This window comes from Anolis sagrei, chromosome 2 (genome assembly GCF_037176765.1).
Source record: "Anolis sagrei isolate rAnoSag1 chromosome 2, rAnoSag1.mat, whole genome shotgun sequence".
NCBI classification, from domain to species: Eukaryota; Metazoa; Chordata; class Lepidosauria; order Squamata; family Dactyloidae; genus Anolis; species Anolis sagrei.
Window position 1 is genome coordinate 164179038 of NC_090022.1, and position 12035 is coordinate 164191072.

Below are 12035 nucleotides of genomic sequence, written 5' to 3' on the forward strand. Positions count from 1 at the left end.
AATGCCTCTAGAACATGGCCATATAGCCCGGAAAAACCTACAACAACCCAAAAGGAAACTTGCATTTCAGGCATCTTTAAAGGCAGGTATGTCTGCACATGTGCTATATTATATAAGAGTAGGATTCATGTCTTGATGATTGTGAAAAAGAATCAACATCAATGTTTCTCACATAACTCTGTTGATATGGTAAGGCATGATTTTCCGTGTGAATAAGGATGCTTGTCAGATCTCATTCATGGCAAGCATGAAGGCTGACCCAGTCAGAGCCAAAGCTGTGCAGATGGTGAAGGTTTCTCATCAGCTGGAAGTACCAATCTTGCAATACAGGAACATGGAGGCAACCATGGCAGCCAGCTACGGGACAGGAGAGCAGAAAATATGTTATTTTAAACAAGACAAGCGAAAACAAAGTGAAATGATTGCATTCTACTCTGTTTTAAATGTCATTAACATCCAGCAACCTGCTTCTACAGACTGATAAATAGGTTGTATTGCAGAATTGTCAAAGGAGACTTTGAGCAAAGTCCTCTGGCAATTAAGGTTATCCTTTCACGAATCTGCACAACTGAATTCTTGGAAGTATCTGCTATCTATATAAATAAAAATGTAATGTTCGTTTGTGATACCATCAGAACTCAAAAACCACTGGGGGAATTGGCACCAAATTTGGACACAATACACCTAACAACCCAATTTATGTCCTTCACTCAAAAAATTGATTTTGTCATTTGGGAGTTGTAGTTGCTGGGATTTATAGTTCAAGGGCATTCTGAACCCCACCAACGATGGAATTGAACCAAACTTGGAACACAGTTCTCCCATGACCAACTGAAAATACTGGAAGGGTTTGATGGGCAGTGTCCTTTGATTTTGGAGCTGTAGTTCACCTACATCCAGAGATCACTGTGGACTCAAACAAGGACGGATCTGGACCAAACTCTACACGAATACTCAATATGCCCAAATGTGAACACTGGTGGAGTTTGGGGAAAATAGAATCTTGACATTTGGGAGTTGTAGTTGCTGGGATTTATAGTTCACCTGCAATCACAAAGCATTCTGAACCCCACCAATGATGGAATTGGGCCAAACCTCCCACACAGAATCCCCATGACCACCAGAGTGGGCCACAGCAACGCGTGGCAGGGGACTGCTAGTAAAATATAAATCAGGATGGGATGGCCTCCTTTGGCGTTGTAACTCCCATCAGTTCTAGTTGGCACTGGTAATGATGGGTAGCTGCAGTAAATTAGGATAATCCCTATCTCTGTTATTTATTTAGTTGTTATCCTGAGCTCTGAGGATTACCTGGGAAGGAATCCCACTGGAGCATTGCAGCGCATCTAAATACCTGGAAGTTACTCTGGACCATGCTCCGACCTACAAGAAGCACTGCCTGAATATCAAGCATATGTGGGCGCTAGAAACAATATCATACGAAAGCTTACTGGCACAATTTGGGGATCACAACCAGACCCAGTGAAGACATCTGCCCTTGTGCTATGCTACTCTGCTGCTGAGTATGCATGCCCAGTGTGGAACACATCACGCTAAAACAGTGGATGTGGCTCTTAATGAGACATGCCCCATTATCACGGGGAGTCTATGCCCTACACCACTGGAGAAATTACACTGTCTAGCCGGTATTGCACTACCTGACATCCGCCGGGGAGTAGCAGCCAATAGTGAAAGGACCAAGGCAGTGGCATCTCCTGCTCATCCCTGTTTGGGTATCAGCCAGCACGTCAACAACTTAAATCAAGAAATAGTTTTCTAAGATCTACAGAGACACTCGCTAGAACACCTCAGCAAGCAAGAGCCCAAAAGTGGTAGGCTCAAACCCAGAATGTCAACCAGTGACTGATACCAAATGAGAAACTCCCCCCTGGGCACACTGAAAACTGGGTGACTTGGAAGGTGCTGAACAGACTGCGCTCTGGCACCACGAGATGCAGAGCCAATCTTAAGAAATGGGGCCACAAAGTGGAATCCACAACATGCGAGTGTGAAGAAGAGCAAACTACAGACCACCTGCTGCAATGCAACCTGAGCCCTGCTACATGCACAATGGAGGACCTTCTTATAGTAACACCAGAGGCACTACAAGTGGCCAGCTACTGGTCAAAGGACATTTAATCAACTACCAAGCTTGCAAACTTTGTGTTTTGTTTGTTAAAAAATGCAATACAACTGTTTGGTTTGCTCCTGACATGACAAATAAATAAATTTCTTTGTTGCATTTGTATGCTGCCTTTCTCCCAAGGTGGCTTCCAAAACATAAAATACATAAACATAAAACATCAATGCCAGATCTGGAAGCTTACCTCTAGGGCCCCAATTCCTAGAACCACTCCTCCAACAACCTTCCCATTCTTACTCAGGAAAACCTGGAATTCATGCGAACAGCCCTAGAAAGAAGCACAGAAACACAGTGAAGATGTTTCAGAATAGATCTCCTCTTCCTACCATGTAGTAACCACAAGCATCTTGACATTTAGTTGAAGCTATTGGCAAATGAGCCTTAAATATCCAACTGATGTGACTTTATGGATTTTTTTGTAATGTAAGATACATTCTGAAGGGGCCCTAAGAAGAAAACCTCAAATGCATGAAATAATATTGTCTTATTTTTCTTTCTAGAAACCATATTTCATATCTATCTTCTCAATAAGATCACCCAATTTTAAAACCATGGAATATAAAGTTTTAATTGGAGGTATATTTTGGCTCTACAACAGTTGATTAACATATGGTGATTAACATATTTATACATGGCTGTCATATCTCCTCTCAGCATTCTCTTCAGGCTAAACATGCCCAACTCTTTAAGCCGCTCCTCATAGGGCTTGTTCTCCAAACCCTTGATCATTTTAGTCGCCCTCCTCTGGACACATTCCAGCTTTTTGGCTCAAACACAGCACACCTACGAAGGCCCCTTCTAGCAGCGGTTGTGGAAAGGAATAAAAGTTTGTCTGTATTACTCTCATATATATTTTTGGTCTATAATTCCCAATAAAAGTATTTTGGGTTTAAGTGGTATATTAATCTTCACTATTTTTGTAGTCTTTCCTGTATTTCTTTCCAGAAGTTTTTTGCTTTTTTGCACTGCCACCACATATGATAGAAGGTTCCTTCCACTTCTCCACATTTCCAGCACTTTGAGTTTATGTTCTTATAATACCTCCCCAATTTATGTGGTGTCATATGCCATCTGTGAAACATTTTTATCCGGTTTTCTTTTAGGTCATAGGGACATGTGTATTTCAATTTCTTGAACCTGCGACCTGTCGGTCTTCAGTCCTGTCACCACACAGGTTTAACCCACTGCGCCACCGGAGACTCTGAATGTTTCTGAATGAGTCAATGCTTATTTGACCTATATTTCCCAGCTAGCCATTTTCTTTCTACCAAAAGATCTATGAGCTTTGGTTTTCTTTTATTCTTTGTTTAGATAATCCACATTATGAATTTTTGCAGCTATCATGGCTTTGTGATTCCACTCAAAATTAGATTACCTGTTTGCTTTCATCTATTTCAGATTCTTGGCAGTCTTTGTTATCTGGGCAGCAAGGAGACGGGTATTTGTTGTAAGTTTGATAGAAGTAGGAATTGCTGAAATCGGTGTAATTGTTGAATCCACAGCACTTCATCTAGTGGAGAAAACAGTCGCTCAGTTTTATAAAACCAAATAACAGTTGGGTTGCTGTAGTTTTTTTCGGGCTATATGGCCATGTTCTAGAGGCATTCTCTCCTGACGTTTCGCCTAACACCTATGGCAAGCATCCTCAGAGGTAGTGAGGATGCTTGCCATAGATTGTGGCGCAGCTGGCTGAGTGTCAGCTGCATTAAGATCACTCTGACCAAAAAAGGTCATGAGTTCGAAGCCAGCCCGGGTTGGAGTGGGTTTCCAACCATTTGTGTGTAGCCTGTTGTCGACCTTTGCAACCCGAAAGACAGTTGCATCTGTCAAGTAGGAAAATAAGGTACCACCTTAAAGTGTGGGGAGGCTAAATTAACTGTTTATGAGGCCATAAAGAAGACTCTAACAAAGCATTCCAGCGGGGAAGCATGCGGGGAATGCGGAAGTGCTTCATCAGCGTCGCAGATGGATGATGAAAGCAACAGCTCCGCTGGCGGCCAGAAAAAGTTAAATAGCCTCTGTCTATGTCTGTATATGTTTGTACGTCAAAAATTGGCATTGAATGTTTGCCATATATGTGTACACTGTAATCCGCCCTGAGTCCCCTGCGGGGTGAGAAGGGTGGAATATAAAAGCTGTAAATAAATAAATAAATAAATAGATGCAGGCAAAACGTCAGAAGAGAATGCCTCTAGAACATGGCCATATAGCCCAAAAAAACTTACAACAACCCAGTGATTCAGGCCATGAAAGCCTTCGACAAAACAAATAACAGTTGATCTGGAACAGGCTTAACCCACAGAATGAAATAGTAAGGATACATTCATAGCTGGACTTTTTCTCATGATGCATGCCAAAGATAAATCCTGAACCACTCCATGACATTACTGCAACTGAATGTTCAGTACCAAGTGATTTATATGCTATTTGAAACTAAGTGGTGAAGCTAATATGGAACAATAGGTGAGCTGGGTGTGCAGCTTTTTTTTAATATATCACGATGTAAGTCACAAGAGAAAGAGAAGCATGTTCTATTAGAGGAAAAGACTGTAGCACTTGTCTGGAACTAGTAATGCCCCAGGAATCAACATGAGAAGACTGTTAGCTGAAATGATCTGAACAGGATCTGTAAAACTTCTATTCAGATTCTCTGTTTGGGATAGATTACAGCAGTCAACACTGAGAGAGAGAGAGACAGGGCTATTATTATTATTATTATTATTATTATTATTATTATTATTATTATTATTATTATTATTATATGGTCTCTGTGACCCTTCCACACAACCCTGTATCCCAGAATATCAAGGAAGAAAATAGCACAATATCTGCATCTACACTCAGGTAATGTGGGATTTTCTGCCTTGATATTCTGGATATAGGGCTGTGTGGAAGGGTCACAGAGGCCATATAATAATAATAATAATAATAATAATAATAATAATAATAATAATCCGGAGTTGCTGCAAGAAGATCGCGCAGACATCTGAGCTGCTGCAAGATGATTGAGCAGACAGACTACAAGCAGAGGCACAACACCATTGCTCAGATAATCCATTGGAATTTGTGCCACAAATACCATCTGCCTGCAACAAAGAACTGGTGGGATCACAAGCCGGAAAAAGTTACAGAGAATGAACACGCCAAACTCCTCTGGGACTTCCGGATTCAGACAGACAGAGTTTTGGAGCATAATACTCCTGACCTCATAATTGTGTTAAAAAAACAAAGTATGGATCATTGATGTTGCAATCCCAGGTGATAGCAGGATTGCAGAGAAACAACTGGAAAAGCTGACACTCTATGAGGATTTAAAAATCAAACTGCAAACACTCTGGCACAAACCAGTAAAGGTGGTCCCAGTGGTGATCGGCACACAGGGTGCAGTGCCTAAAGACCTTGGCCTGCACTTAAACACAATCGGCACTGACAAAATTACCATCTGCCAGCTGCAGAAGGCCACCTTACTGGGATCTGCACACATTATTCGCCAATACATCACACAGTCCTAGAAACTTGGGAAGTGTCTGACGTGTGATCCAATTCAACAGCCAGCAGAGTGTCTGCTGTGGACTCATCTTGTTGTGTTTCAAATAATAATAATAATAATAATAATAATAATAATAATAAATTTATTTTTATACCCTGCCAACCATCTCCCCTAGGGGATGATTAGGGGCGGCTTACAAGGGACAAGCCCGAAAATTACAAATAAAACACAAAAATGATTAAAAACATTCGATACGATATAAAAACAATCACAATTGTAAACAACATCAAAACAATATGGCTGAGAAAAAGGACATAGCTGAGGTCCACATTATCCACATATCTTCTTTGATCTGGATTTTATGAATCCTCACTGCCATATAATTCAGCTCAAAGTAGAAAATCTGGATTTTATCTGGCAGTGGAGAAGGGGCCAGAGAAAGACACAGAGAGGGGAAACGGTCCTTCCACACACCAGATAATCCAGATTATCAAAGCTGAAAATCCACAATGTCTGATTTGAACTGGATTATCCTAGTCTAGGTGTCCCCGGTGGTGCAGTGGGTTAAACCACTGAGCTGCTAAACTTGTTGACCGAAAGGTCGCTGGTTCGAATCAGGGGAGCGACGTGAACTTCTGCTGTCAGCCCCAGCTTCAGCCAACCTAGCAGTTCGAAAACATGCAAATGTGAATAGATCAATATGTACCGCTCCAGCGGAAAGGTAACATCGCTCCATGCAGTTGTGCCAGCCACATGACCTTGGAGGTGTCTATGGACAACGCCAGCTCTTCGGCTTAGAAATGGAGATGAGCACCACACCCCAGAGTCGGACACGGCTGGACTTAATGTCAGGGGACAACCTTTACCTTTACCTATCTTAGTCTACGCTGCCATATAATCCACTTCATAGTAGATAATGTGGATTTTATACAGCTGTGTAGAAGTGGCAAGATTATCTACTTTAAACTGGATTATCTGACATTGTGGTCTCATTTATTTATTTATTTATTTATTTGCTTTATTTCTATACCGTATTTTTCAGACCAAGCAGGCGACTCAATGCGGTTTACATGGTACAATTTATCAAACAATGTCAGTGCAATTAAAACATAACAATGCAACAAACAGGATCAGCAGCATCAATCCACAACAATTAACAATCGAAACAAGACAAGTCGACAAAACAAAACATAACGCCTCAGTTGAAATCAGATCCATTCTCATAATCCTTGTGCCATTCCTATGTTCCATTTACCGTCTTCCTTTGATTGGTTGCACTGCTTAACCAAACGCTTGTTCATAAAGCCAGGTCTTAACCTTTCTCCGAAACGCCAGCAACGAAGATGCCTGTCTGATGTCTGCCGGTAAGGCATTCCATAGCTGAGGGGCCACCACTGAGAAGGCCCTGTCTCTCGTCCCTGCCAAGCGCGCCTGTGATGCAGGCAGGACCGAGAGCAGGGCCTCCCCAGACGATCTTAATGTTCTAGTCGGTTCATAGGTGGAGATGCGTTCGGAGAGGTAAGTGGGGCCAGAACCGTTTAGGGCTTTATAGGCTAAAGCCAGCACCTTGAATTGTGCCCGGTAGCGGATTGGCAGCCAGTGGAGCTGGCTCAACAGAGGAGTGGATTTAATCCAGTGCAAAACAGATAATGTAGATTATTCGCTTTGACAATCTGGATTATACAGCAGGGGCTTCAATTTAACAAACTGGGATCATAATGCTGCATTATAATTCTGATCACGTCTTTATTTTATCTATATTGGCTGGAATCGAATGGGAACTGCAGACCAGCAATATCTGGAGGGCCACATTTTCCCCATGTCTAATGGACTTGTATTGGCTGGGGTTCTTTAGATAACAGGAAGCTTTTCTCCATCTGTTGAAGTTGTAAATCAGAAGTTTGCTGATCTACTGCATATCACCATGAGTTGTACCTGTAAATCCCAAATCAATCTTCAGCAGTCTGCACCATGATCAAGAATATATACTCCACACCCACACCCCATTAAATTAGGAAGTCTGGTACATCAGTAATGTCCAGGAGGTTGAACATGAATAGTAGATCTATGCACTAGCAGCCCTACTGCTGGGGAAGCAAGAATTTCTATTTAGCAAAACAGTGGGTTTGGCCAATCCATTCACCTCTTCCATTGTTGTGTTCCAGATCTCTGTGAGGTCCGTTTGCCTTCCATAGTCCTCTTTCAAAGACTTTATGGCCCATTTCTCCAAGTGTTCCACAAATATATCTGCCTGCATACAGAAAACAGAAAAGTGGGCGTTCCTTTATTTATTTACGACATTTATATGCCCCCCTTCTCACCCCGAAAGGGACTCAGAGTGGCTTACAAGACATATATACATACAATGTATTATATTATTAGCATAGTACAATATCAGTATTATATATTACTATATTGTACTATACCATTATATTGTAATACTAGCTGTCCCCTGCCAGGTGTTGCTGTGGCCCAGTCTGGTGATTTGGAAAATAAAGTAATGAGAAAGTGTTGATTTCTAATACATGTAATGTGTTGATGCTTGTGGGAAAACAGTATTTCTTGTTGTTTCTTTGTCAGTGTTGATGTGGAGATTATCTAGTTTGCCCACCCTGGAATGTGCAGCATATGATTGTCCCTCTTTAGGGGCTAAGTGGTGTTCCTTCCTTTGGCTAAAAAATCTGGTTGTTTTTCCAGTCATGATTTTCCATGCTGCCAAAGTTGGATTGCAGAAGCCACAGACAGGTCCCAGAGGGTAGCCCAGACTTACCACAGAGGAGAAAGCCAACACCACCACAGCGCCTGCCACTTCCGCTATGAAAAGGATCAGTGTGAGAACGAAGAACTGGAAAGAGAATTGGAGAGATAGTATGTGTGTTTACAAACAGCATTAGTTGGGTTTTGGTGGTAAGAGGGAACTAGGGGGGAGACAGAGGCTGGATCTACACTATCCCAGGATCTGATCTCAAATTATCTGCTTTGAGCTGGATTATATGAGTCTACACTGCCAGATAATCTGGGATAAACAGATAATTATCCCAATGGCTGGGAGGGCTTTTGCACAATTAAGACTCGTGCGCCAGCTGCGACCGTACCTCGTGAAGTTGGATCTGGCCAGGGTAGTCCATGTCTTAGTCACCTCTAGATTGGATTACTGTAATGCACTCTACGTGGGGCTGCCTTTGAAAATAGCCCGGAAATTGCAATTGGCACAACGGGCGGCAGCCAGGTTACTAACTGGTGCTTCTTACAGGGAGCGGTCAACCCTCCTGTTTAGGGAGCTCCACTGGCTGCCGTTCATTTTCCGGCCCCAATTCAAGGTGCAGGTTTTGACCTACAAAGCCCTGAACGGTTTGGGACCTGCCTACCTGCGTAACCTCATTTCTGTGTATGAACCCACACGATCTCTTTGATCATCTGGAGAGGCCCTGCTCATGCTCCCACCTCCTTCGCAGGCACGATTGGTGGGGAGAAGGGAGAGGGCCTTCTCGGTGGTGGCTCATATAATCCAGTTCAAAGCAAATAATGTGAATTATCTGCTTTGATAATCTGGATTATATGGCAGTGTAGAGGGTGCTTTAGTCTTCCATAGCCAATGATTCAATCATCCATGGCTTGAAAGTACTTTTTTAAAAATTCCAAAGATATTGATATTGCAGTTTTATATAAGGAACACCATTTTACTATGCCACTGTACATAATGAGACTTGAGCATGATTGGATTTTTGGTATCACGAGAATCCTCGAACCCAACCCCATTGGATATCAAGGGTTTACATGATTGAGAGGCACGCCTTTAATTCAGGCACTCCTCGCCTCTGTGTAGTGGCTGGAGCTGAGCCATTTTGTCATTCCTGAGCCTGATCCATATATAAGTGAAACCCTCTTTTTTTGATACCTACCATCAAGAGCAGGCATTTGCTTTCTTTCACTGATCCCCAGCATCCCATAAAACCCATGAGGAAAAGAAAGATGCCAACTGCAATGCAAAGGTAGCCCACGTTGATCAGCTGCATCAGGTGGGGACTTGCTGCTCCCAGGACCTTCACAAAGGATGTGCTATCCACCTTCACCCAGATGCCAATGCCCAGCAAAACTATACCTCCCAGCTAGATGGAGAAGGGAGAAAAATGGAGTTAAAAGGCTTGGAAGTCTTAGGAAGACATAACTCATCAAGGATACCTGTAATTGCAGGTGTGTATGAAATAACAGAGCTGTCTAGCTTTCCCACTCCACGGCACAAGACTTACTGTATTTCTTTGATTCTAGGACGAACTCCCTCATCCCAAGGAAAAATCTCTAAAAATGGGATGAGCCTTAGAACTGGGTGCATACACACTCTCACACATATACATACATATATATTTCAGTTCTGCTGAAATTAGTGTGTGTCTTACAATTGATGGGATCTTATAATTGAAGAAGTAACCATCACTTCTTTTGGACTATTGTTATGTGTTGTTTTATGGGGAAAGGATGTGCCAATGGTTCCTTTTTACTAAATGGCTGTAGAAAACGGAGAGGATGGAACCACCAGACAAAAAATGTAAAGCCCTTAGACAGGCCCGTACCAGGATTTTGATTTGGGAGGGGCTGAGTTTGATTCGTGGCTGGGGGGGGGGGGGGTTGCTGAGTCTGAGTCTGAAAGTGGATCTACCCTAGCAAACCTTTTGTATCATTATCCCAAAACCCCCATGCATATGGGATATGGGTTGTTGTAGGTTTTTTCGGGCTATATGGCCATGGTCTAGAGGCATTCCCTCCTGACGTTTCGCCTGCATCTATGGCAAGCATCCTCAGAGGTAGTGAGGTCTGTTGGAACTAGGGAAAAGGGTTTATATATATGTGGAATGACCAGGGTGAGACAAAGGACTCTTGTCTGCTGGAGCTAGGTGTGAATGTTTCAACTGACCACCTTGATTAGCATACAATGGCCTGACTGTGCCTGGGGCAAACTTTTGTTGAGAGGTAATTCGATGTCCCTGCCTGCTTCCTCTCTGTTGTTGTGTTGTTGCAATTTTAGAGTTTTTAAATACTGGTAGCCAGATCCCGCTCCTCTTCATGGCCTCCACCCCTCCGCTGAAATTGTCCACATGCTTGTGGACCTCAACGGCCCCTCCGCGAGAGTGGTCCAGCACCTCTGCGCTCCCAAACAAAATGCTGTATCCAGGTTGGTCCACCAGGTGCTCCGCTATGGCCGACCTCCCTGGTTGAAGTAGTCTGCAGTGCCTTTCATGTTCCCTGATTCGTGCCTGGGTGCTGCGTCTGGTGGTCCCCATGCAGAGCCGTCCACAGCTGCATGGCACACGGCAGCCTCCTGCAAAAGTGAGAGGATCCCTCCTATCCTTTGCTGAACGTAGCACCTGTTGGATTATCCCAGTGGGTCCGCAGATAGTCCGTACGTTGCGTTTCCTCATCAGCCCCCCTACGCGGTCAATGGTTCCCTTGATGTATGGCAAGAACATGCATGGGGACCACCAGACGCAGCACCCGGGTACGAATCAGGGAACATGAAAGGCACTGCAGACTTCCCACACAGAACCCCCATGACCAACAAAATACTGTTTTCTGATGCTCTTTGGCGACCCCTCTAACACCCCCTCACGACCCATCCAGGGGTCCCGACCACAAGGTTGAGAAACACTGCTATATGATTTAGGGTCCATCTACACCACAGAATTAATGCAGTTTGGTACCACTTTAATGCCCATGGCTCAGTACTATGAAATCATGGGTTGCAGTTTCACAAAATATCTTTTTTTGCTCATCTGACCCATCTCTTCATCCTGCTACCATCACGAGTTACCACCATCTATCATGTTGATACTTATGGTCCACAGACCACGTAATTCTTGTTCTAAAAGCTGATCTTTTGCTATACACAGCATTTGAGGAAAAAATGTACTACAGCCCAAGAATTTCAGGCTATCTGAGGAATTCTAGGAGCTTTCCATTTACAACTTTTAACCCTGGAGCTTTAGGGGAAACATACTCACTTGGGATGTTTTCACAAAAAGGACACAGCATGTCTTTTTTTTACTCATCTGACCCATTCCTTCATTCCTTTACCACCACGAGTTACCACCATCCATCATGGATACTTACAAATATCACACCATTAAAGACAAACATCACCATCTTCAGGAAAGAGAAGCAACTCATCTTGCTGCACCTGGAGGAGGGATGGGGTGGGGTGTGGGACAGAAATTGTACATTTAGCCATTGATTATAGTACAAAGGTAAAGGTGGAAGATGTCCCTGGTCAGCAGCAAGCACTTATACTGACATTGCATGGGCATCTTTCAGAACTGCTTTAGTTGTGTTTTCTTGCATACCAAGGATTGAACCGGATACCATATGGCTCTATGTTTGGGATTAGTGGGGATGGACAGAGAGAAGTTA

The 12035-nt window shown here is 43.2% G+C and overlaps 1 protein-coding gene across 1 annotated transcript; it reads right to left on the minus strand.

The window, feature by feature from the left end:
- Positions 1–2: 2 nt before the first annotated feature.
- TSPAN16 (tetraspanin 16) lies at positions 3–11802 on the minus strand. Its single transcript, XM_060760899.2, has 7 exons — positions 11739–11802; positions 9536–9742; positions 8404–8478; positions 7777–7884; positions 3519–3653; positions 2328–2411; positions 3–357 (listed from the first exon to the last, which is right to left on the minus strand). The coding sequence occupies exons 1-7, from the start codon at positions 11793–11795 to the stop codon at positions 301–303; spliced, it is 723 nt and encodes a 240-aa protein (XP_060616882.2). The 5' UTR covers positions 11796–11802; the 3' UTR covers positions 3–300.
- Positions 11803–12035: the final 233 nt, after the last annotated feature.

Bases quoted from the DNA above. Each gene is read 5' to 3' on its own strand.
- TSPAN16 (XM_060760899.2), bottom strand. From the start codon at position 11,795: ATGAGTTGCTTCTCTTTCCTGAAGATGGTGATGTTTGTCTTTAATGGT. The intron at 3,654-7,776 runs GTGAATGGATTG...TTTCTCCACTAG, and splicing joins GGAACACAACAATGGAAGAG to ATGAAGTGCTGTGGATTCAA. The intron at 358-2,327 runs GTAAGCTTCCAG...CCTGTCCCGTAG, and splicing joins TAGGAATTGGGGCCCTAGAG to CTGGCTGCCATGGTTGCCTC.